The sequence below is a fragment of the Carcharhinus amblyrhynchos genome, chromosome 1 (genome assembly GCF_965287045.1).
Source record: "Carcharhinus amblyrhynchos chromosome 1, sCarAmb.v2.hapA, whole genome shotgun sequence".
Classification (NCBI taxonomy): Eukaryota; Metazoa; Chordata; class Chondrichthyes; order Carcharhiniformes; family Carcharhinidae; genus Carcharhinus; species Carcharhinus amblyrhynchos.
This window is the reverse complement of record NC_137324.1, coordinates 40,149,611-40,176,544: the sequence shown is the minus strand read 5'-3', so window position 1 is coordinate 40,176,544 and position 26,934 is coordinate 40,149,611. Positions and strand designations below refer to the sequence as shown.

The 26,934-nt window shown below is 43.5% G+C and overlaps 1 protein-coding gene across 1 annotated transcript in view; it reads right to left on the bottom strand.

The window, feature by feature from the left end:
- The window catches only part of ubap2a (ubiquitin associated protein 2a), a 144,298-nt gene extending 126,443 nt beyond the window's left edge, over window positions 1–17,855 (bottom strand). Inside the window, exons 1-2 of the mRNA XM_080213840.1 lie at window positions 17,815–17,855; window positions 1,389–1,519 (exon numbers count right to left, since the gene is read on the bottom strand). Of these exons, the coding sequence (XP_080069966.1) occupies window positions 1,389–1,478 (90 nt within the window). The 5' untranslated portion in view covers window positions 1,479–1,519; window positions 17,815–17,855. The remainder of the gene's footprint in view (window positions 1–1,388; window positions 1,520–17,814) is intronic.
- Between the last annotated feature and the right edge of the window lie 9,079 nt (window positions 17,856–26,934).

Below are 26,934 nucleotides of genomic sequence, written 5' to 3'. Positions count from 1 at the left end.
TCGTGCGTGGGCTGCTCCTGGAGGTTCCAGGAGTGGCCTCGTACTTCGTGTCGGTGTGTGTGCTTGATCCTGGACCGGTAGACAGGCGCCGCAACAGCTCAGTGACTAGCACTGCTAGCTGTGCAGATACATGGATTTGGGCCTGTGTCTGTGGGAGTTTGCACATTCTCCCTGTGGTTGCGTGGGTTTCCTCCGGGCGCTCCGGTTTCCTCCCACACCCCAAAGATGTGCTTTTAGGCTGATTGGTTTACCAAACTGACACTATTCTCCCCTGAATCTGGCTAAGTTAGGGGTTCCACTCGTAGACACGCAGGGTAGAACAGGTGTAGGAGGATGCGGCGGCGCGGGCTTGTTGGACCGAAGGGCCTGTTTCCCATGCTGGGTTGTTCTTTGTTCTTTGACTCACCACCCTTTGAGTGAAGAAGTTCCTCCTCAACTCCGATCTAAACTGCACCCCCCTTATTTTGAGGCTGTGCCCTCTAGTTCTACTATCCTTTCTAAGCGAGAAGAATCTCTCTACCTCTACCCTATCTAGCCCCTTCATTATCTTATATGTCTGTATAAGATTCCCCCTCAACCTTCTAAACTCCAACGAGTACAGACCCAGTCTATTCAATCTCTCCTCATAGGCTAACCCCCTCATCTCCAGTATCAGCCTAGTGAATCTTCTCTGCACTCCCTCCAAGGCCAATATATCCTTCCACAAATGCGGCGACCAAAACTGCACACAGTACTCCAGTTGCGGCCTCACCAGTACCCTGTACAGTTGCAGCAAGACCTCCCTACTTTTATATTCTATCCCCCGCGCTTTCAAGGCCAACATTCCATTTGCTTTCTTGATCACCTGCTGCACCTGCAGACTGGGTTTTTGTGATTCGTGCACAAGGACCCCCAGGTCCCTCTGCACCATAGCATGCTGCAGCTTTTTGCCTTTTAAATAATAATCTCTCCTACTATTATTTAACATGGGAAGGGTTTAAAAAGACAAGCAGTGAAAAAGGTTCCTATGGCAAATGACAAATCAATGACTAAGGCAGCAGAACCTGGTTAAAACTTGAACTGTTCAGATTTGCGGCCCAAACATAATTATCAACTCCAGAATGACATGAACTCTAACTAAAATGAAAAAAATGTTTCATTCATGCACATTCAGATGGTTCAGGCAGATTAAGAGAAAACAGTGACGTTTGTTTCACATGTCAAAGGCACCTCAGACACCAGCTCAGAATGTGCTTATATTTGCAAAACCCTATTAGTGATGGAATATGAACGATTCTTTTCGGCAAATATTCATATGCTATCACTGTAAAATACTTGCTTACCTAAAGATGCTTTTCTTCCCTGACCAGTTTTGCAATGGCAACTGTCAAAAGTATTCAGCTCCTTACCTGTACTGGTTTCTGTAGCTGTGCGCATGTTTGTGTTTGTATCTTGTCCCGAGTTCCGCGAGATCGGTCATTGCCCACCGAAGTCATCATATACAGTATATACAAAACAATGTATGTACAAAATAGAAAATCTGAAAAAGAAGCATTGAACATTACAACTTTGGCATGTTTTCTGCAGTAAAAATCCAAAAATCCATTAGGAACGACAAACATTCCAAATGGTTTGGGCATAAGTTGATTGAAAGGCAAGTGGAAAGAGGCATGGAGACAAGATGCTCACATCCCTAACAGTCTTCAAAAAATATCACTGTGGACCGGAGCTAATAAGACACAAGATGAGATACCAATAATTAACTGAAATCCTTTCCAGTATTATTTTACAGTAACTTCAGCAAATATCCCAAATGCCCAAGCTGCATAAAAAAAGTCAGGCCACAGGGAGTGTATTGGGGAGGTGTCCAAATCCTGATCCAATCACTTCTATATTCCTGCGATGGCAGGTCTGTCTTATGAGGACAGAACAAGTTGGTTAGAATTATATTCAGTGGAGTTTAGAAGAGTGAGTGGGGATGTCAACGAAACTTACAAAATTCTAACAGGGTTAAGATAGGGCAGATTCAGAAACAATGGTGGAAGAGTCCAGAACTAGAGGCATAGTTTGATAATAAAGAATAAACCTTTTCACATTCAGGAAGGAGAAATTTCTTCGCCAAGAGGGTGGTGAACGTGTGGGAATTCACTAACACAGAATGTAGTTGAGGTCAACATGTTAACCAATTTTAAGAAGGAATTAGATATAGCTCTCGGGGATAAGGGGATCAAGGGATATTTGGCGGGCGGGCGGAGTGAAATCAGGATACTGAATTCAATGATGAGCCATGATCAAAATAAATGGCGGAGCAGGCTTGTAGGGCCAAACGGCCCACTCCTGCTTCTACTTTATCTTAATATTCCAACCCCAAACATGGATATTTTACTCAGTAGAAACTGGTACAATCATTAAGAGGCAGCTACATTTCTTCATCTGCTGACACAGTCCTCCATACAACAACAGGGGACGAAGATAACCTTTCAGCAAGATGGACATTTTCCATCCAACAGCTGAAATACAAAGTAATCTCGGGCCCTTAAAAGGAACAATTTCCTAGAAGACAATCAAGCCAACACAGAGGACAAGTCTGACTAAGTGTGCAATAAACAAATTAATCCGATGTTGGCACACTCATTTACCCCAAGAGGAACTAAATTTCCAGCAAAGGAAAACTCAGTGTATCATCACAAATATGATACCTTTTGAAATTACATTTCCTAAAATTTATGCAATAGCATCTTAAATTAATATGCAATTTTCTTTAAAAAATGCAGCAATACAAAGGTCATCCAAGTTCAGCCTTTCCTTAAAAGCCCAGTTTTTCACTTTATATTTGCAATTCTCATTATGTACAAGAAATACACACAAATGTCTGTATTTATTAATCCCAAAGAAAAAACATTTTACTCAGAATTCAGTTATCCAAAACAAAATAACCCAAATGCATTAGTATTATCTGTAGCTGCAGGTTGCAGCTCCAAAGATGTGTGGTTGGGTTAATAAGCCATGCTAAATTGCCCCTTAGTTTCAGGGGGGTTAACAGGGTAAATATCATGTTACAGGGATAGAGCCTGGGCGGGATTGCTGTTGGTGGAAACTCAATGGGCCAAATGGCCCCCTTCTGCACTATAGGGATTCTAGGATTCTCACATCTGGAAAGCCTACATGTCAACAGCTATGATAATTCAATCCCAGCTGTTCTATATAAAATCTTAATATCTAAGCCACGTCAGAGTTAAAACTCTTGAATACTGGTCCTGCAGCTAAAAAGGATTCAAACAGAAACCAATTAATAAAAGGAACTTAGAGCACAATTTACAATGCAAGAGAGCACAGTCAAGAATTAAAACGATGAGCATAATTCAGGGTTATGCTTGCAGGTTGAAGAGGTGTTCTGCAAAATGATCACCCAATGTACATTCAGTCTCTAACGGAGACAACATTGTGAGCAGCAAACACAGTATGCTAAATCAAAAGAACCTCTTACATAGCAGAGGCCAAGTGTTAACTCTTCAATATTTCTCTTACCTGCCATGAGCCTCAACCCCACCATTGATCAAGCTATTGTTTTCAGGACTGTCACTCCTCTCCTCCACACATCTTCCCTCTATGGTTTCTATTACTTAAACTGAGCTTAGCTGCACAACCAACAATAAAGAGAGTTCATCCAACTCCTGCGACCCCTAGCAAATTTCACATTTCTCCCATAAGTAGTCAAAAGCCACATATCCATAGCAATGCCATCCTTCTAACTAGAAATAAATCTGATGACATGAGACTGCAACAGAAAATAGAAATGAATATGAATGCACATACATACTTGTCAAAAACACATAATCTCAAATATGCATCTCTTAAAATAGATGGCTAACAAGAGATTTACACTACTGACTTTAGCAAAACTCCAACACTCAAATAGCACAGACCTTTGTACTACTTCATCCCTGTACCCTTCAAAACAAAAAATCATCTTCATTTTTGTGAGCAACAATTTGTGAATTTGGTCATTTGTAAGCCATATTCAAGGACACAAAAAGAAAGTTTTACTGTAGATTTATCAACAAGTCTCCACTAATGCCTCCAAGAGTAATATGAGCATTAAAATTATGCAGCTTTCATAAAAGGCTATGTTTAATAACATCCAATAATGAAATTAAAAGCAGCATAAATTCATGTCTATAAAAACGACCACAGCCTTTTCCCAATCTACCTCCTAAATGCTTTTGGGCCTGTGAAGAGAATAACTTGTATTTTCAGCTTTCTGCACCACCATCAATGCTAAAACCTTCAACCATCTGACCCTGTCTGGAATTTCACCCTAAACATCTAAGCCTCTCCCAATCTTTAACATGTCTGTATAATAGCAACTGAGAATCTGAGTTGAAATTTATCATGTCAAATTATAGAAATAAGATTTTAAAAACTGGTCATCTGTGTAAGAAGAAAAACAACAAGAAAAGCTGTAGAGCCGTCATAAAAATTGAACTAGTTCACTGATACGCTTTGACTATCTCTAACTATTTTATTGACTAGGCCACATTGCAGTTGCCTCTTAATGCTCTCTGAACTGTTTAAATATTAGATGGCAGAAATAAAAGAAATGCTTGAAATGGTCAAGTCAGGTAGCACTTATGCAAACAGAAACAGCTAATATTTCAGGTTGATGATCTTTCATTAGAAACAGGGATGCACCGACGTTTAAATAGAGGCATGAGGGGAAGAAAAAAGTGCGGGTGTAATGGGTTGGAAAGCAGGAGAGTAAATGACAATGGGGTGATGGTGCAAGGCAAAGGTAAACAGCCAAGTAAACAAGAGCATTTAAGTGGGATTAGAGGAATCAAAGAAGAAAAGTACAGCACAGGAACAGGGCCTTCAGCCCTACAAGCCTGTACCAACTTAAAAACTTTCTGCCCTTACCCAGTCTGTATCCCTCTATTTCCTCCCTATTCACATAAATATTGCTATTGTGAGCTGTCTCAGCTGAATAAGTCTAATCGATCTGCTGCTGGCATTCTGTTTCACCCAAAGAAAAGCTTAGTTTCTGATTCCTAGACGTGGTTAGGAATGCAATTAATCTGCCTACTTCCACCACCAACTCTGGCAGTATGTTTCAGACACCCACCATTCTGCGTGAAAAACTTCCCTGCACATTGCTCTTAAACTTTTCCCCTCTCATCATGAACCTGTGCCCTCTTGTAATTGACACTTCCAACCTTGGAAAAAGCTTCTGACTACCCACCCCATCTAAGCCCCTCAATTTTGTACACCTTTATCATGTCTCCCCTCAGCCTTTCCAGTGAAAACAATCCTAGTTTTTTCAACTTCTCCTCGTAGCCAACACCCAAGACCAGGCAACATCCCGGTGAACCTTCTTTGCACTCTCTCCAAAGCTTCCACATCCTACTGCCAGTGTGGTGGCCAGAACTGCAAGCAATATTCCAAATGCAGCCTAACCAAGATTTTACATAGCTGATTTCCCAACTTCTGCAACTCAAAACTAACTCCAAAATGCATTACCTCGCATTTGCCGGAGTTAATCTCCATCTGCCATTTGTGCCCGAGTCTCCAATCCATCTATACCCTGTTTTATCCTCTGACAATTCTCACCATCTGCAAAATTAATCAGGCCACCCACATTTTCTTCCAGGTCATTCAAATACACTACAAAGAGGTCCCAACACTGATCCCTGCGGAACACCACTAGCTAGAGATCTTCATTTTGAAAAACTGTCTTCCTGCGCTACTGTCTTCTATAACCAAGCCAATTCTGTACCCATCTCAACAGCCCACCCCGAATTCCATGTGATTTTAGTTTTTGTACCAGTCTGTCATGTAAGACCTTGTCAAATACCTTACTAAAGTCCATATAAACTACATCCACAGCCCTTCCCTCATCAGTTTTCTTTGCTGCCTCTTCAAAAAACTGAATCAAGTTAGTGAGACATGACCTTTCCCGTACAAAACTGTGCTGCCTGCCACTAACTAATCTGTTTTCCTCCGAATGTGCATATATCTTGTCCCTCAGTATCTTCTCCAAAAGCTTCCCTGCCACTGATGTCAGGCTCACCAGCCTAATAATTGGCTGTATTATCCCTGCTTCCTTTCTTAAACAAGCAAACAACATTCGCCATTCTCCAGTCCTCTGAAACCTCATCTATGGTCAAAGAAGATGTAAAAATATCTGTTGAGATTTGATTTGTCAGGTATTAGCACAGTGAAAAGTATTGTTTCTTACGTGCTAAACAAAGCATACTGTTCACAGAGAAGGAACTGAGAGTGCACAGAATGTAGGTTATAGTTATAGCTAGGGTGCAGAGAAAGATCTATTTAATGCAAGATCCATTCAAAAGTCCAACAGCAGCAGAGAAGAAACTGTTCTGGAGTCAGTTGGTACTCGAACCTCAGACTTCTGTATCTTTTTCCTGATGGAACAAGGTGGAAGAGAGAATGTCCGGAGTGCGTGGGACCCTTACTTATGCTGGCTGTTTTGCTGAAGCAGCAGGAAGTGTAGACAATGTCAAAGGATGCAAGGCTGGTTTGCGTAATGGATTGGGCTACATTCACCACCTTTTGCAGTTTTTTGCAGTCGTGGACAGAGCAGAAGCCATATCAAGCAGTGATACAACCAGAAAGAATGCTTCCTATGGTTCATTTGTAAAAGCTGGTGAGAATCATAGACGACATCCCAAATTTCCTTCACCTCTACTTTCTCAGAAGATTTTGTCCCAGCTGTTTCTTCCCTTGCCTCTCAGTAACCTGGGCTAGGTCTCATTTGGCTACCTTAATTAATTCCGTCTTTGATATATTAAGGTATCAGCAACAGGGTGCTGTACAAATCAAATGGAAGCAGAGTTTATACATTAAATTACTGAATTCATATCCAGAAGGCTGGAGAATGCCTAATTGATGATGTGCTGTTCCTCAAGCTAACATCAAGGTTCAATGGAACAACAGGGAACAGTATTCAGACTAAGAGACCAAAACATTGATGATCGGAAGCTGAGGATCAAACTTTCATACTGGAAAATAGGAATTCCTTAAAGCAGTCACCCAATCCATGTTTGATCTACCCAGTGTAGGAGACCACATCAACACAATATACTAAATTAAGCATACAATTAAGTTGTTTCATCTGAAACGAGCTTTAGGGGCCTTGCAAGCAGAGAGTTGATACTGGGACAAGAAATAAAAAAAAAGTCTGCAGATGTATATGGGCAAAAAAAAATCACCACCCATCCAAAATGGAGACAGACCAAAGTATTGAGACTATAAGCATCTCACTGAAAGATGGATCTGCTCCTCAAACTTGCATTGAGCAAACACCACAATAAAAGACAGCCCAAGTTTTCATGGCAATGAGACACCAACAAATGCAGCCTGACAAAATAATCCACTTCCCAAGGACAAGTTAAAAAATTTCACACACAAACCAGTTTCTTCAACCAATCTTTTAGCCACGCGTTGTTTTTCCATCCATTTTGAACAAACTGCTGCATTTTTGACATAAGGTATGCAATCCATTAGTAAAATCTATTTATAATTCTGATCGCTTTTACAGGGCCACTAAATGCATTTGTCAAGTGACTCACTTGGTAAATTCATTGCTCACAATGGGACTCATTTGCAGATGAGTGAAAATGACAACCTGTCTGAGAACACAGGCCCAAGGAGAGAAAACAGTTCAAGTACTCATTTCTGGTCAATATGCCATTATTTCTGCCACAGCACATGTGAAGAGAATCACTCATTTGTGATGCTCCTGACTCCAATTAATAGCCCGTCAAGATTAGTCTAGGCTTATAGAAACATAGAACAGTACAGCACAATACAGGCCCTTTGGCCCTCAATGTTGTGCCGAGCTATGTCCAAACCTCAAGATCAAGCTATCCCACTCCCTATCATTCTGATGTGTTCCATGTGACTTTCCAATAACCGCTTGAAAATTCCTAAAGCGTCCGACTCCACTATCACAGCAGGCAGTGTATTCCACACCCCAACCACTCTCTGAGCGAAGAATCTACCTCTGACATCCCTCCTATATCTCCCACCATGAATCTTATACTTATGTCCCCTAGTAACAGCTACATCCACCCGAGGAACTAGTCTCTGCACGTTCACTCTATCCCCCTCATCATCTTATAAACCTCTATTAAGTCGCCTCTCATCCTCCTCCACACCAAACAGGAAAGCCCCAGCTCCCTCAACCTTTCCTCATAAGGCCTACCCTCCAAACCAGGCAGCATCCTGGTAAATCTCCTCTGCACTCTCTCCAATGCTTCCACATCCTTCTTATAGTAAGGTGACCAGAACTGAACACAATATTCCAAATGTGGTCTCACCAACACCCGGTATAATTGCAGCATAACCCCACGATTCAAACTCAAACCCCCTGTTAATAAATGCTAACACTATGAGCCTTCTTCACGGCTGTCCACTTGAGTGGCAACCTTTAGAGATCTGTGGATATGAACCCCATGTATGTATGCAGAAAGAAGTTGCCAATGAGGTACCACAGAGAAGCCAATGGCCTGAAACTGTGAGATAGCCTAGTCATAACGTGGCACCAAAAATGAAACTTAACCTTTCTAAAAACAGATCAGATAATAATCTCCCCATCCCCCATGAGTATTCATACGGTCAAGTTACTTCTCTTTGCAATACAACTACAGAATATTGTAGCATTTAGAACTGATAAAATAAAAATATAATTTTGAGATTTTCTTTGGATGTCTGCAGATCAAGACTAAAATAGAGAAAAGGGAATATATGTCAAATTCACAATACCGTACACTACAGAAAATAAAACACAGAACTGAAAAATGAAAGCAGGCAGTAAAGGGCATGGGTCTTTTTTCAATGTCTAAAGAGTAAAATAGAGAAATACAGGATGATATGGGACTGAAAAGAAAATACCAGTGGCATAACACGCTAAAAGACTGACTTTTAGTCAGCAACAAAATTGTAACCACGTAATCTAGCATTTCCCCCACTCTTATTACCATCATAATTAATGGTGGTAAAGAAAACGCAGCAGAGCATTCCAGCAGCAGCACGAATCAGCCAAAAATTAGGTACTAACCTTGTGAGGCCACATGAAAGCTCTGCAGTTCTGCCTCAACCAGCCATGAATGGTGGTGGACAAAACCACCGTATGAGGTGGTGGCAGTGGCTCCACAAAAATATCCCCAGTCTCAACAACGGGGGAACCCAGCACACAGGGCAAAAGAGACGGATGAAGTTCTTGAAACCATGTGCAAAGTTGGCTAATCTTTCCCTTCCAAGGTCTCCAACATCACAAATGCTCATCTTTAGCCAATGTGACTCACTCCACATAACGATAGAGAAACTGTTAAGCTCACCAGACTACTGCAAAGGCCCTGACAACATCTCAGAAGCACAATTAAGGACATGCTCTAGATTTAACAATTTCCCCAGTCAAGCTTTTCAATTACAGCTACTGCATTAGCATCTACCAAACAAATGTGGGAGGGAGAAAACACCTTTAAGTACATCCTGTCTAAAAAGAACAAATCCTACCTGGCCAACTAGTTCCCCATCAGTTCTATTCTTGACCACCAGAGCAATGGAAGATGCCGTCAACAGTGCAATCAAGTGGCAATTACTTTGTTACTACCTCAGCTGATACTACTGGACATCTGAGATCCCAGAGTGGAACTCAGCTTGATAAATCCTAACTTTCGTTTAGATACATGAAGGACAGCTACTTAATAGACTGTTGGTATACTTTATAAAAGAACAAAACATTTATCAAACAATAAAATATGAACTACAATATTACTTTACACCAAATATTCCTTCACAGATACATAAGATTTATTTCTCAGATACTGAAGCACTTCATTTAAATATCCAGACTTCAACTGACAAGTGGAAAGTAACCACAATCCCCCACTGTCAACATCCTTGGGGCTACCATCACCCACAAACTCATCCGGACTGGGCATACTGGTTAGCACTGTTGCCTCACAGCACTAGGGTCCAGGGTTCGATTCCCAGCTTGGGTTGCTGTGTGTGGAGTTTGCATGTTCTCCCAGTGTCTGCGTGGGTTTCTCCTGGGTGTTCCGGTTTCCTCCCACAGTGCAAAGATGCTTGGATTAGGTGCATTGGCTATGCTAAATTACCCCTTAGTGTCCTGGGATGCACAGTTTAGAGGGATTAGCAGGGTAAATATGTGGAATACAGGGATAGGGTCTGGGTAGGATTGCTGACAGTACAGGTTCAGTGGGCTGAATGGCCTTTCTGTACAGATTCTTTGATTCACCACATTAATAGTGGCTACAACAGCAAGTCAAAGGCTTGGAATACTGTGGCAAGTAACTCACCTCAGACTCCTCAAAGCTTATCCACCATCTACAAGTCAGGAATGGAATTGAATACTTGCTGCTTGCCTGGATGGATGCAGTTCCAACAAAAGAGTCTTGACACCATCCAGACCAAAGCAATCGGCTTGATAGGCACCACACCCACAAGCATCCACTCCCTCCACCACCAACATTCAGTAGCAGCAGCACAAATACTACCTACAAGGTTCATTGCAGCAATTCACCAAAGATCCTTAGGCAGCACATTCCAAACCCATAACCACTTCCATCTAGAGTGACAAGGGCAGCAGATACATGGGAACACCATCACCTCCAAGTCTCCCCCCCCTCCCCCAAGCCACTTGCCATACTGACTTGGCTAATATCCTGGAATTCCCTGCTCCATGGCATTCTAAGTTAACCCACAGCATGTGCACTGCAGCATTTCAAGAAGGCAGCTCACCACCATCTTCTTAAGGGCAACTAAGAATGGGCAATAAATGCTGGCCGGTCAGCAATGCCCATGTCCCAGGAATGAATAAGTTAGAAAGTCTCATACTCTAAATGTTCAAAGTATCCAGTCCAGTTAAAACAATAGGCAAACTGTGCACAGACACACCATACTCTTAAAGTTACAGATGACACCTAATTCAACTTCTTGTTAGGTTTGTCATTATCTCTACCACCCCCAATTTGCTTGTCACACTGATCAAATGGTCTCACTGGAACAGTCTTTCACTTTTCAATCTCTGCTCTCAAAGAACATACCTTGAATCTTCTTGGCTGTAAATTGGGAGAGGGAAGTGTGCAGCAGAACCTGACTGTCCTTATGCACCAGAACCTGAGTGTCCTTGTGCACCAATCACTGAAGGTAAGCATGCAGGTGCAGCAAGCGGTAAAGGAGGCAACTGGCATGTTAGCCTTCATTGCTAGAGGTTGCAAGTACAGGAGCAGGGATGGGTTGTTGTAATTATATAGAGCCTTGCTGAGGCCACACCTAGAGTATTGTGTGCAGTTTTAGTCTCCTTTTCGGAGGAAGAATGCTTTTTCTCTCGAGGGAGTGCAGCGAAGGTTTATCAGGCTGATTCCACGGATGGCAGGAATGATGTACGAGGAGAGATTGACTAGGTTAGGATTGTTTTTGACAGTCTGAAGATTCAGGATAGACCATTTAGGTTGGAGGTGAGGAGACATTTCTTCACACAGTGACGAGCCCGTGGAATTCACTACCACGGGAAGTAGTTGATGCCAAAACATTGAATGTTTTCAAAAGGAGGCTGGATAGGACACTCGGGGCAAGTGGGATTAAACGTTATGGAGGAGAAAGCAGGATTAGGATATTGGGTTGGATGATCAGTCACGATCGTAATAAATGGCAGAACAGTCTCAAAGAATCAAATGGCTTCCTCCTACTCTTATCTTTTATGTTTCTCCCAACAATGTTTTCTTGTGCATGTCTTCACAAAGGATCCAACTCCTTCTGCCCTGGAGCACAACTTACATTCAAGCTTCACCTTCCACATAATCTCAGATACCCAGCTGTGCCAAAAGAACATGACTGCTTCACAGGCCTACAATATGGAGTTACCAACCTTTGGGTCTCCTTGGATCTCTGGCATCTTGCTTTCCTCTTTCAATCTGCTTCCTGCAACTCTACCCCCTCAAGTGTCTGCTCCATACTTAACTTGACTGAACAGGATCAGTTCCAGATTACTCTTCCTTCCCTCTGATTAGGTCTTCTTGGAACATTCTTCTGTCCCTGTCCTTGATTTTGGGATCTTTCTCTTTTTCAATTTTGGGCCTGCTCTTTGCAGTGTCCCTTCATGACCTGCTGCAGAAATTTTAAACTGCTCCCTGCATCTCAGAGCACAATCATCATATGACCCTATGAACCCTCTGCTACTGGGCAACAGCAGTTTTTCATATGCTGTTTGCTTTAGAATTGGAAAATCTCATTAAAAATGCAGCCAAAGTTTAAAGTGAAATTAAAATTCCAATTCTTCCTCTTCTTAACACACAAATACAGTAGCACAAATTAAACTTAAACCTTTGCCTTAGTTGCAAAACATGCAAATACAGATATAATTTACTTAAAATATTAGTTCCTAATATTAGCAATATCTTGCTCACCCATGTTCAGTTTATGTTCTTTCAGGGGCATTTAGCTCCTAGTCTTGGTCCCAGTACGGGGGGAGAAAAAAGCTGAACTCCAGAGGTGAGATGAGTGTGACTATCCTCAAAATTAAGGCAGCATTTGACAATGTGGCATCAAGGTGCCATAGTAAAATTGAAGTCAACTGAAATCATGGAGAAAATTCTCCTTGGGCTTGTTTGAGATCAATTAAGTTAGTCCAGGACATCACTGTAGGAGTTTCACAGGTGCTGTCTTAAGCCAACCATCTTCAGCTGCTTTAATCTCATAAGAAGTGGGGACCGTTTGCTTAACGTTCAGCACCATTTGCAACTCCTCAAATACTGAAGTCGTCTGTGTCCATATGTAGCAAGGATTGGAACAACATTGAGATCTGGATTGTCAAGTATCATATAGATACCATGCAATGATCACTTAGAAGAGCAAGAATCTAACCATCTCCCTTTGACATTCAAAAGCATTATCACATGTTGTTGTTGTCATCTCACCCCAACATCATCCTAGGAGTTACCAATGACCAGAACCTGAACTGGACCAGCCACACAGTGGCTTCAAGAGCAGGTCAGTGAGTTACTCGTCTCTTATCTGCCCAAAGCTTTTCCATCTACAAGAAACAAATCAGAAGTGCTATGAAATACTTTCTACTTGCCTGAATAAGTACGGTTCCAACTGCACTCAGGCTCAACATAATCCACAACAATGGAACCAGCTGAAGCAGCACCCTTTCCACCCTTTTAAAATTTGTTCTTTCCAATTCTACTGGCAGCAGCGTCTACTATATACAAGATGTCCAGCAAGTCACCAAGCCTCCTTTAACACCACCTTCCAAACTTATGACCACTTTTTACCGAGAAAGGACTGGGTCAGCAGGCACATAGGACCACACAACCTGCATGTTACTCTTCTAGACTTTCCTGACTTGGAACCATATCACTTTCTCCACTGCCACTGGACCCAGTAACATGGATTACAACACTTCGTGAAGGTAGCCGACCATCTCCTTCTCAAGAACGAATAGAGATAGGCAATAAATATTGGTCTTGCCAACAACACTCGTACCAAAAAGTAAAACAAGTAACACCATTTATGATCTCACGATGCCCAACTGCACTTCACAGCCAATTAATTAATTTAGAAGGACAGTCACAGCTGTAATACAGCAATAGGGATACATATTGGCCAGTAAATCAAAATGCCTTTGTTCTTCAAAGCAGCACCATGAAACCTTTTTACACCACTGGAGAAGGCAAATGCCGCTTCTATTAATTGACTCACCTGTTTAGACAGCACCTCAGAAATGCAGTACACCCTCTGAACGGCATTGGAGTGCCATCCTAGATTGTCTGCTCAAGTCCCAGTAGTCTCCTGACTCTGTTGCAAGAGTGCCATCCAGAAAGCCACATCTGAATGAATACTTAGGCATTGTGTTGTGAAGGGATGTAAAGATTGGAGGGGACCAAAATAAATAGGAGGTAATTAAAAGATTGACAAGCCACAAAGAAAATTCAGCCAGTTTAAATCGGGTGCAATCCAGGTTGCTGAGGATCGCAAGGGTGGAGGTAGCAACAACTCTGTCCAGAATAAATCTCACTCACTGAATATATGAACAGTACCAGGTGACTAATAAATGTACATGCTTATAAGTGAGGCCATAAGAGGCAGAGACTTATGATCAGTGTTACGATCAGGAGCGGCATAGTGGCTAGCACTGCTGCCTCACAGCACCAGGGACAGATTAAATTCTGACCTCAGGTCATTGTCTGTGTGCAATTTGCACTTTCTCCCCGCACCTGCGTGGGTTTCCTCTGGGTGCTCTGGTTTCTTCTCACAGTCCAAAGATGTGGGCGTTAGGTTGATTGGCCATGCTAAATTGGCCTTAGTGTCACAAGATTAGCAGGGCAAATATGTGAGGTTATGGGAATAGTGCCTGGATTGTTTTGTGGTCAGTGCAGACTCGATGGCCAAATGATCTCCTTCTGCACTGTACGGATTCTATGGGATTGCATTAATTGAAAGTGTGCTGGAAGCAGATTCAGTGGTAATCTTCCAAAGAATAACTGGTTACATACTGTTAACAGTAAGGAAAGAGGGGAGAGAGACCAACTGGATAACTCTTCCAAAAGTAACAGAGCATGATGCTGCCTTCCAGAACATCACAGATACCAATGACATGATTTTCAGGAGCCAAGCATTCCAAGCAGCTTCTTGGTCAAAACAAAATACTGAATGCTCCTGGCCCAAAGTGTTACCCTGTTCTACTTCCTCAATTTACTGTGTTGAATGTGATTCATCCAACTCAAATAGTATGCCTCGAGAAAAATCATTATTTAATAAGGGAAGGAATTAGATCATTTACATTGGCGCTTTAAATCATGTACTTGCATACAAATTACTCAAGTGTCAAAATCATTACAAATATACACATGTACAGGTTTTTCTACCCTGTCAGGTTCTCTCCTCCCCTTAATACCTTTTGGTCCCAAGATCAAGGATGACTCATTTGGCTTTGTTATTCATTCATCAACATGGGCATCGCTGGCTAGCCAGCATTTATTGCCCATACCTCATTGCCTGAGGGCAGTTGAGTCAACTACAGAGCTGTAGCTCTGGAGTCACATGACCAGACCAGGTAAGGGCAGCAGATTTCACTCCCTAAAGGACATCTGTGAACCAAATGAGCTTTTACAACAATCAAGAATGGTTTCATCGTCATCAGTAGATTCTTAATTCTAGATTTTTTGTTGCTATGTACAAATTGGTTTTCCAACATGACAACTGTAACCACATTTCTTCATGGGCAGCAAAACATTTTTGAAACATCCAGTGGTCATAAAAAGCACAATATAATTGGGTGGCACAGTGGCAATGGTTAGTATTGTTGCCTCAGCACCAGGGACACAGGTTTGATTCCCGGCTTGAGTCACTGTGTGGAGTTTGCACATTCTTCCCATGTCTGAGTGGGTTTTCTCCAGGTGCTCCAGTTTCCTCCTACAGTCCAAACATGTGTGGCTTAGATGGATTGGCCATGCTAAATTGCCCCCCTAGTGTCAGGGGGACTAGCAGGGTAAATAATTGGGGTTATGGGGATAGGGCCTAGGTGGGATTGTTGTCAGTGCAGACTCGATGAGCCCAATGGCCTCCTTCTGCGCTGTAGGAATTCTATTCTACGATAAATTGCAAGTCAATGCTACTCAATGCTTTGTGTTATCTTCTCCCCACTGACATTCTTCACTCCAACCTAGACAGGAAGTTAGCACAAAAGCAGTGGATAAAGACAAGGGCATTCTTAACCGACATTCACTCGTACATTTTCAGCAAGAGCTATAACACCACGTGCTCAACTGAGAAGCCTGTCTGATTTTTCTCTCCCTAACTCAGATGCACTAAAGCCAACTACGGGACTTATATCCCGGTTCCATTTAAGATCCGCTGACGGTAGGGTGGGAAAGTCCAACCTGGCCTCTCCAAACTCACCCCCAAAAATTTACCGGTAGAAATAACATAAGGCCATTCCTCCAAGGACAGAAAACGAAAGCCAAGAAGTTAGTAAGCTATATACTTAAAACTATTTTTTTAAACTCAAATTAATGCTACACTACATTAACCTATTACACATTAATAAATACCTGAAGCTCCAAGGATTAGACTTCAGGCAGCTCTGATGTTTAAAATTGAAGGCGCCTGGATATTTTGTAAACAAGGAGGGCTAAGCTCACATTTCATTCCCATCCCCCCCAACAAAAAATCTTTCCGCCATGCCCCGCCGGACAAACTGGAAGGCCACGAAAAGCAGCCGTCGATTTTATTGTTCTATCTTCCTCGTCTTTCAGCCAAAACGTCGCGTTTAAAACAAACGCATCCGCCGCTTAATCCCAGCAACGGAATTAAAACAAAACGGGCACCTGGTTTTTGGCAGAGAACCAACTCTCACAAGGAAACGGCGTACCCTTTTGCCTATTTTAACTCCTGAGGCCTTGTGAGCGAGTGCGTTGAAGCCGCAGTTTGCAATCAACGTCCGCACATTGTTCCCAAATTGCACCCCCCCCCCGTCTGATTGATCAGGGTTTCTTTAAACCGACTTTTTATTTCTAAAACGGTGACTATTTCAACAGCTTGCAAACAAAACAAAAAAAACGTCATATCCTCAACTCCTCAAAATTAAACCGTTCACGGCTTCAGTAAAATACGAGGACGAAAAGACGTGCGATGCCTCACTCCACCACCACCCCCAGTACATCCTGTCCCCATTATGGACACAATATAACCGGCCAGGGCAGAGCTAGAGAAAAAATAATATAGGCGCTGGGGCGAGAGAGAAAAGAGAGGAGAGGAAGAGAAAGTGGGCAGCAAATTCCGGAAATACTCAGCGGCTCCAGGTAAAGAGGGTTAACGGTTCAGGTCGATGACCTTCCGTCAGAATCGAGACTGCCAGCCGGAGACCTGGATTCCCGTGAAGGCGGGGGAGGCTGGAGACTGAGCGACAATAGAAGGGCAGCGGTGGCTGGATGACAAGGCCGAAGTCCCTTGAGAGTAGGGGAGGGGGGCCCGGGGAGGGGATCGGGGGTCCGGGGAGGGGAGATGGGGGGATCGGATCGGGGGTCCAGGGAGGGGAGGAGGGGGGATCGGATCGGGGGTCCAGGGAGGGGAGAAGGGGAGAATCGGATCGGAGGTCCAGAAAGGTGAAGAGGGGGGATCGGATCGGGGGTCCAGGGAGGGGAAGAGGGGGGGGGGGTCGGATCGGAGGTCCAGGAAGGGGAGGAGGGGGATCGGATCGGGGGTCTAGGAAGGGGAGGAGGGGGATCGGATCGGAGGTCCAGGGAGGGGAGGAGAGGAGGAGGGATCGGATCCGATCGGGGGTCCAGAAAGGGGAGGAGAGGGGGATCGGATCGGGGGGATTGGATCAGGGGTCCAAGGAGATGGGGGGATTGGATCGGGAGGGGGGGGGGGATTGGATCGGGGGGGACAGGGAGGGGTGTCCGGGGAGGGGAGAGGATTGGGATCCAAGGAGTTGGGGGGGTGGAAGAGGATTGGGATGCGGGTCCAGGGAATCGGGGACGGGCTCGGAAGGAGAATAGGGAAGGAGGACTGGGATGGGGGTCCAGGGAGGGAAGGGATGGAGGGAGGGAGGGACTGGAGTCCGGAGAGGGGCCCCCAGGCTAGGCCGCTAGTCTACCCCCCGGCCGCTGACAAACACCATCCATCCCCACTCGCGCGCCAAAGCCGCCGCCGCCTCCCGCGCGGTCACCTTTCCGTTAGCTCGGCACTGATTTGAAATGGCCGAGGAGCGGCCCGCGAGCCGCACTCTGCTCTCTCACCAGCTGCCCTATCCCTGCGGCGCGAGCGCGCTTGCTGCTCATTTACCTGCCAACGTGCTCACAAAGCGGCGCGGCCCACGTGACCGCCTCAAATCCCCGCCGCCATCTTAAGACGGTGACGTCACCGGCCGTCACACAGTTCGTCCGAAAACAAAATCTGATCCGAATTAATAATTGCGCCGCTTGTTTCGTGCAGATTCCTTATTTTTCCTTCACGGAACAAAACTATTCGTCCAAGCCCGTTTTCGAAGTTTTCATTTACGACCTTGGTGTCTCTGACGTCATTTTCGGGCGCCGTTGCCAATGGTGATTTTGCATTGATTGGTGGCGCCAGTGGAGCTCCTTGATTTGGACAAAGGTGACACCAAAGCTATAATTAGCACTTATATTTTTAAAAAACATGAAGACCTCTAAATACCTGAAATTAAACAAAAATAAAAGTTCTCGAAACATGCATTTATTCTATATATACAGGGGATGTTGTTGGGGTAGAGACCACTCATTGCTGCTTTGGGGGGGGGGGGGGGTGAAAAAGATAAACAATTTAAAGTTTTAGTTCATTTATTAGTGTCACAAGTAGGCTTACATTAACACTGCAACGAAGTTACTGTGAAAATCACACTCTGGCACCCATTCGGGGTCCCATTGAGGAAGAATTTAGCACGGCCAATGCACTAAATCAGCGCATCTTTCTGATTGTAGGAGGAAACCGATGTAGGCACAGGAAGAACTTGCAGACTCTGCGCAGTGACCTAAACCAGAATTGAAGCCGGGTCCCTGGCACTGAGAGGTAGCAGAGCTAACCTGTATTCTTGGTTATTATTTTGATGTTTCTATTGAAAAATATCAAGGGCGAATGTTACAGTTTACAAAAATCACAAAATCCTACAGTGCGGAGGAGGCGATTCAGCCCATCAAGTCCACACAGGCCCTATCCCCATAACCCCATGCATTTACCCTAGCTAGCCCCCGACAGTAGGGAGCAATTTATCATGGCCAATACACCCAATCCACACATCTATGGACTGTAGGAGAGCATTCGGAGGAAACCCGTGCAGACACAGGTGAATGTGTAAACAGCAGACAGCCAGTGACCTAAGCCAGGATCATTTCCAATATCAATGAAAGCTTTGAAAAAAACATTTTTTCCAGGTATCATTCATCACGCAAGGAAATGTATTACATTTTTCAACCCAAACAATGGATGACATATCCACCATCAGTTATTTGCCCAAGCTGCATCTCACTCACCCATACCTAAAAATATACAGGTAGAGATCAAATGGCTAAAACCCACGTGGCTTTCTAAAATAGGCTTCCCAATGAAAAATCACTGAAAGCTAATCACTGCTGTGATGTGATGAATATAGAAGTCAGGAACTGCTGTTGTATTAATTATGTTTAATTATTAACATTAGTATTGAATTAATTTTGATTTTAAAGTCATTTTGAAGCAAAGAAAGGAGATGCATTTATGTAATGTATTCCAAAACATTTCTTGTACAATGAGTCACTTTTGAAATGCAGTGACTGTAGTAAATCCAATCATTTTACATAAAAGTCTCCTAACTAACAGTAATTTAAATGACAGATGATCCACTTTTTGGTGTTGCTTGTTGTCAGAAAATAGCTGGGAATACTTCCTGTGTTTTTTACCTACATAAGGGCTTCCACTTTAGGTCCCATGCAAAGGCCATCATCTCTAGAAACACAGTACAAGCTCAGAACTGCACCAAAATATTAGCCAACTTTCTGTGTCCTGTTCCGAAGAGTATGGAGTTTTGACCCACATTCTTCTGAATCAGTGGCAATTGTGCTGCTGGGAGAACTAAGATAACATTAGTTTAATGAATGGGATGGATAGGATAGAGGTGGAGAGACTCTTCCCGCTCAGAAACGACAGTAGGACTAAGGGGCACAGCCTCAAGATAAAGGGGGGGCGGTTTAGAACGGAGTTGAGGAGGAACTTCTTCACTCAAAGGGTGGTGAATCTCTGGAATTCTCTGCCTGTTGAAGTGGTGGAGGCTACCTCGCTAAATATTTTTAAGATGCGGGTTGATGGGTTTTTGATAAGAGAGGGGATTAAGGGTTATGGGGAGAGGGCGGGAATGTGGAACTGAGCCACGACAGATCAGCCATGATCTTATTGAATGACGGGGCAGGCTCGAAGGGCTAGTTGGCCTACTCCTGCTCCTATTTCTTATGTTCTTATGTTAAGAATGCATTGCTGATACCTTTCTCGTGATTATATAGGTAGGCTTAATATAATTATTTTACTCCTGAATCTCAAAAGCTCAATTAAAATATTTTGTAGAAATTAGACACCTGCTAGCAGTGACAAAAGTGTGTCTGTAACAGTGAGATACTCAAACTAATTTGATTTCAACCAAAATAATTCATCTTCACAAACAAAACTTGGCATCTGAGGTTTTCCACTTCAGTGCTCATCAGGCCATCATCTTCTCTAAAGTGCATAGGAAGACTAGCACAGAAGCAGGCAATATTAGAACATAGAACATAACAGCGCAGAACAGGCCCTTCGGCCCACGATGTTGCTCCGACCAGTTAAAAAACAATGACCCTCTAACCTAAACCAATCCCTTTCTATCCATAAACCTATCCACGGATCTCTTAAACGCCCCCAAACTAGGCGCATTTACAACTGCAGCAGGCAGGGCATTCCAATCCCTCACCACCCTCTGGGTAAAGAACCTACCCCTGACATCAGTCCTATAACTATCCCCCCTTAATTTAAAGCCATGCCCCCTCGTGCTAGCTTTCTCCATCCGAGGAAAAAGGCTATCACTGTCCACCCTATCTAAACCTCTAATCATCTTATATGTTTCAATAAGATCCCCTCTTAGCCGCCTTCTTTCTAACGAAAACAACCCCAAATCCCTCAGTCTCTCCTCATAGGACCTCCCCTCCATACCAGGCAACATCCTGATAAACCTCCTCTGCACCCTCTCCAAAGCCTCCACATCCTTCCTATAATGTGGGGACCAGAACTGCACACAATACTCCAAGTGCGGCCGCACCAGAGTTGTGTACAGTTGCAACATGACGCTGCGACTCCTAAATTCAATCCCCCTACCAATAAACGCCAAGACACCGTATGCCTTTTTAACAACCTTATCTACTTGATTCCCAACTTTCAGGGATCTATGTACACATACACCTAGATCCCTCTGTTCATCCACACTATTCAGAGTCCTCCCGTTAGCCCTATACTCGACACATCTGTTATTCCTGCCAAAGTGAATTACCTCACACTTCTCCGCATTAAACTCCATCTGCCACCTCTCGGCCCAGCTCTGCAACCTGTCCAAGTCTCCCTGCAAACTATGACACCCTTCCTCACAATCTACCACACCTCCGACTTTGGTGTCATCAGCAAATTTACTAATCCACCCAACTATACCCTCATCCAGATCATTATTAAAAATTACAAACAGCAGTGGCCCCAAAACAGATCCCTGAGGCACACCACTCGTAACTGAACTCCATGACGAATACTTACCAATTATCAATAATTTTATTGATTTACAATCTGCTATATGAGAGGAGATACAAGCTTTATCAATTATTGTTACAGAATCAGCTCCTTACATGTATATATCAACAATGATGCCATGCTGTGGCAAAATGCCTTCCTGTTCCCCAGTTGAATGTTGTTTTTTTGGAAAACACTGCTCTGGGACAGAATGGTGATTAATTTAAACAGCACTAATTTATGCTTGTGTTACCCATCCAGAAACAGTAAGGTATTTTTGATTTGCTTCCCCTTTTATAAGTAGTGTATTTTCTGACTCCTCAATTTTGATGAGATCCAATTTCTCTTAATGATCTCATGGCGAACTCAAAAAAGGAACTCAAAAGGTTAGTTTATTTGCACGCACTCAAAACATGAGAGAAAGTTCCAATGTTGGCCCCTTTGCATTCTTACATTAAAAGAGAAATAGAAAAAAGACAGATTAACAGTACAGAGAAAAACACAATTTCATCTGTGTTCCAGGATCCAAAATCAGAGTCCATGGAAGTATTTCTTCACGGAGGGAGGCAGGCTAAAAATTAATGCTGGTTACTTCAGTCTTCTGACGGTGTTGATTTCACACAAGGAGATAGGCATGCAAGAGGCAAGTTTTGGAGTTGAACAGAAGTTCCAGTAGTGTTGACGGGGCGAGATATTCAATTTGGGCAGAGTTCCTTGTCTGAGTGTAAACAGCAGACAGAATTTGTAGTGCAGCAAGGCAATATTACTGGTTATGCAAGCCAGGTGTCTATATCACATGACTTCCACCTCTTCAGTGTCTTTCACAAAAGGTGTGTCTCCCCAATCTGGGTCTTCAATATGGTTAAATGTCTCAACTATTTAGAATTGAAAGGAAGGTTGAGGGGCCCTTTGTCCTACCAGATGATTACATTCTGGTTGGCCAACCTGGGTTATAAAATGCAGATGGTCTTTGTTTGGCTCTCTCTGAATTTGTTCAGTGTGTCATTCGTGTCTCTTCAAAAATAACAAGGTGTATGTATCTTTGATTCTGTTAGACAACTCCTTTTGTTAAGGGATCACAGAGCAACTTAGATTCAGCCATTTTAAAAGGTCTTTGTCCCATTTTTAATGTTTTAGAAATAGCCATGAGATACCTATATGTATTTTATAAAAATGTACATGATGAGAGGTCACATGACACCAGGTTATAGTCCAACAGGTTTATTTGAAATCACAAGCTTTTGGAGCACTGCTCCTTCATCAGGTGATGTGGAGTGAAGTGCACAGGCACAGAGACGATAACCCAATACTAACAGGTAATCAAGAGCGTCAAAGATAAGCACAGATAATGTAGGCCAGTTGAATAACAAGTCGTTACAAGTAATCACAGATGCTAATAGACAAATACAAGTAGTTAAGTATCATCAGCATGTGTGAAATGTCGACAGGCTGTATAACAAGTGAAGAGATGACCTAAGAATGGATAATTTAAGGCAGAGAGATAATTACAAACAAAGAGCGAGATGATGTTAAACACTATGCAGACTAATTCAGGTAGAGCGATCATCACACTGAATCAACTTATGCATGGTGTTCAAACGACATCAGGGAGATTTTCCCCCCACAGAACAACGTAGTGGGGTTACATGTAGTGGGAAATGAACCTGAGATCATGGTAAGGCCATCCTTGAGTGCGGAACTTTGTTATCGGTTTCTGCTCAGCGATTCTGTGCATCATGCGTCGCCTTGGAGAACGCTACTCGAAGATCGGAGGCTGAATGTCCTTGGGGCCACTGAAGTGTTTTCTGACTGGGAGGGAACACTCCTGCCTGGTGAATATTGCATGGTGTATTTTCATCTGTTGTCCTCGTGTCTGCATGATCTTGCCGATACACCATGCCCTGGGGCATCCTTTTCTGCAACATATGAGGTAGACTATGTTGGCCGTATACATACTGTGTACCTGGTGGGTGGAATTACCACAGATGTTGGCATCCGTGTCAATGATCTGGCACGTCTTGCAGAGATTACCACGGCAGGGTTTTGTGGTGTCACAGTCACTGTTCCCGAGGGCTGGGTAGCTTGCTGCGAACGATAGTCTGTTTGAGGTTAAGCAGTTCTTTGAAGGTGAGTATTGGAGGTGCAGGGGTGGCCTTGGCGAGATGTTCATCATCATTGAATGCGAAAGGCTGCAAAGCTTCTCCGCTGGGTACTCTGTCGGTCATGTCCCATGTCTGTCTCCTGAGGGCGGCATTATGGTCTTTCACTGTTAGAGTTGTTGCTGAGTTGTTCTGTGGGGGGAAAATGTCCCTGACTCTCCTTTTTTGACACCTTGCAACGCATACCTTGAATATGGATGATGAGCTCTCTACCTGAATTAGTTTGCATAGTGTTTAGCACTGTCTCATTCTTCGATTGTTTGTAAATTATCTCTCTATCTTAAATTATTGGTTCTTGGGTCAGCCCTTCACTTGTTATACAGCCTGTCAACACTTGACACATACTGATGACACTAAACTGCTTGCATTTGCCAATTGCCTATTAGTGATTACTTGTAACAACTTGTTATTCAGCCAGCCTACACGATCTGTATTTATCCTTTGACGTCCTTGATTACCTGTTAATGTTGGGCTTTTGACACTCTGCCTATATATTCTGTGCCTGCGCACCTCGGTCCACTTCACCTGACAAAGGAGCAGTGCTCCAAAAGCTTGTGATTTCAAATAAACCTGGTGGCCTATAACCTGGTGTCATGCAACCTCTCACCTTGTCCACCCCAGTCCAACACCGGCATTTCCATGCCATAAAAATATACAATGTGAGGCCTTAATCCCCTCACCACATGCTCATCACAATGATCTGTGTCATTCTACTAAAAAGTCTCTTTTTTATATTTTGTGAGCCAATATCCAAATCGTCAGTAACCACAATGAATAAAGTAGACCCAAAATTGATCCATGTAGTATACCAAATCAATTTTGAATCTGCAAAACAAACTCAACTCAAACATCCTGTTTTGATCCATTCTAACTGATTTTGCGTCATGTTTCCTATCCTCCTCAACCCCTTCAATCCTTCCTATACCCCTCAACCTGCTGAATAATCTCCTATATGTTGCCTTTCAAAGGTCTACTTGAAGTGCAGGCATCTACGTCCACTCTATTTCCACCATTTACCTCATGGACTACTTCTCCAGTAAGAACTCTCACAACACCTTTGCTACCAAACAAATCTGTTGGACTTTAACCTGGTGTTGAGAGACTTTTTACTGTGTTTACCCCAGTCCAACGCTGGTATTACCACATCATCTACTTCTCCAAACAGGATTAGCACTGCTGCCTCACGGCGCCAGGGACCCAGATTGAATTCAGGCCTTGCATCACTGTGTGGAGTTTGCACATTCTCCCCATCTCTGGATGCTCCAGTTTCCTCCCACAGTTCAAAGAAATGCAGGTTTGATGGATTGACCATGCTAAATTGCTCCATAGTATTCAAAAATGTATAGGTTGGTGAATTAGCTATGGTAAATGTGCGAGGTTTACGGGGATGGTGGGCCTGGGTGGAATGCTTTTTGAAGAGTCAGTATAGACTCATTTGGCCAAATGGCCTCTTTCTGTATTGTTGTGATCTTATGATTCTATTCAAAGAAGGGTGCCAGGCAAAAGGCGGGGAATTATAGGCCGGTTAGTTTAACGTCTGTGGTAGGTAAAATGTTAGAATCTGTCATTAAGGAGGAAATTGCAAGGCATCTTGAAAGAAATTGCTTGATAGAGCGGACGCAGCACGGTTTCATTAAAGGGAAGTCGTGTCTGACAAATTTACTGGAGTTCTATGAGGATGTGTCTAGGGCAGTGGATAGAGGAGAGCCGGTGGATGTGGTCTTTCTAGATTTTCAGAAGGCGTTTGACAAAGTACCTCACAAGAGGTTATTGCAGAAGGTCGAGGGACATGGAATTGGGGGTAGGGTGTTAGCGTGGATAGAGGATTGGTTGTCAAATAGGAGGCAGAGAGTGGGGGTCAACGGGTGCTATTCGGATTGGCGGATGGTGACTAGTGGAGTGCCCCAGGGGTCGGTGCTGGGGCCTCAGCTTTTTACCATTTATATAGATGATCTGGAGGAGGGAACCGAGTGTAGGGTGTCGAAATTTGCTGATGACACCAAGATTGGGGGAACGGCAAATTGTGCGGAGGGTGTGGAGAGTCTGCAGAAGGATCTAGATAGGCTGGGCGAATGGGCCAGGAACTGGCAAATGGAATTTAATGTTGGCAAGTGTGAGTTGGTCCACTTTGGTAGGAAGAATGGTAGGAAGGACTATTACTTACGGGGCGAAAAACTGCAGCAGGCGACGGTGCAGAGGGACCTCGGGGTCCTTGTGCATGAGTCGCAAAAACCCAGCTTGCAGGTGCAGCAGGTGGGTCAGGAAGGCGAATGGGATGCTGGCCTTCATAGCGAGGGGGATTGAATATAAAAGTAGGGAGGTCTTGCTGCAGCTGTATAGGGCATTGGTGAGGCCGCAGCTGGAGTACTGTGTGCAGTTTTGGGCGCCGCACCTGCGCAAAGATATTTTGGCCTTGGAGGGAGTGCAGAGGAGGTTTACTAGGCTGATACCGGAGTTGAGGGGGTTGAGCTATGAGGAGAGGCTGAATAAACTAGGCTTGTACTCATTAGAGTTTAGAAGAATGAGGGGAGATCTCATTGAGACGTATAAGATGATGAATGGGATGGATAGGATAGAGGTGGAGAGACTCTTTCCGCTCAAAAAAGACAGTAGGACTAGGGGGCACAGCCTCAGGATAAAGGGGGGGGCGGTTTAGAACGGAGTTGAGGAGGAACTTCTTCACTCAAAGGGTGGTGAATCTCTGGAATTCTCTGCCCGTTGAAGTGGTGGAGGCTGCCTCGCTAAATATTTTTAAGACGCGGGTTGATGGGTTTTTGATAAGAGAGGGTATTAAGGGTTATGGGGAGAGGGCGGGAAAGTGGAACTGATCCACGACAGATCAGCCATGATCTTATTGAATGACGGGGCAGGCTCGAAGGGCTAGATGGCCTACTCCTGCTCCTATTTCTTATGTTCTTATGTAAAGGTTTGCAAAACAATAGGCTTGAAAACCTAAATTACCTACTCCCATTCCTATCATTCCATGTAAAGCAATATCCATCCCCTTTTGGCCAGATTTAATTGCTTGTATTTTCAATCACAGCATGTCCAGGAAAGAGCCAAAACTACCTTACTGTTTACTATTTTTGTGATGTTCTCAGGAAGGGTAGAAGAGGAAATTGTCACCTAATTCCCAATTTAAAAAAAAAAGTTGAAATGTTATTCGACATGTAACGGGGGCACATAATAACATTCCTATCTGCTTCATGTAAATTTAATATATATAGAAATAAATAGATATTGCACTGAAACATGAGATATTTCTTCATAAACGCCTGTGGTCCACCTTCACAAATTAATGCCTGCTAGATATAAGTAACCAGGCAAAAAAGTAGTTCAAGATCATGCTCTGAGAATATTTTGAGTTTACTTCATTGCTGAATATTCATTTTTAAACTTTTCTTCCCCCATTCATCCTTATTAATAGATTCAGCATCGCACCTGGGTCTACTTCTTTTTGTATCAGGATATCTTTACTGAAGAAAACAATGGTGTTTTTCTTTCTTCTATCATG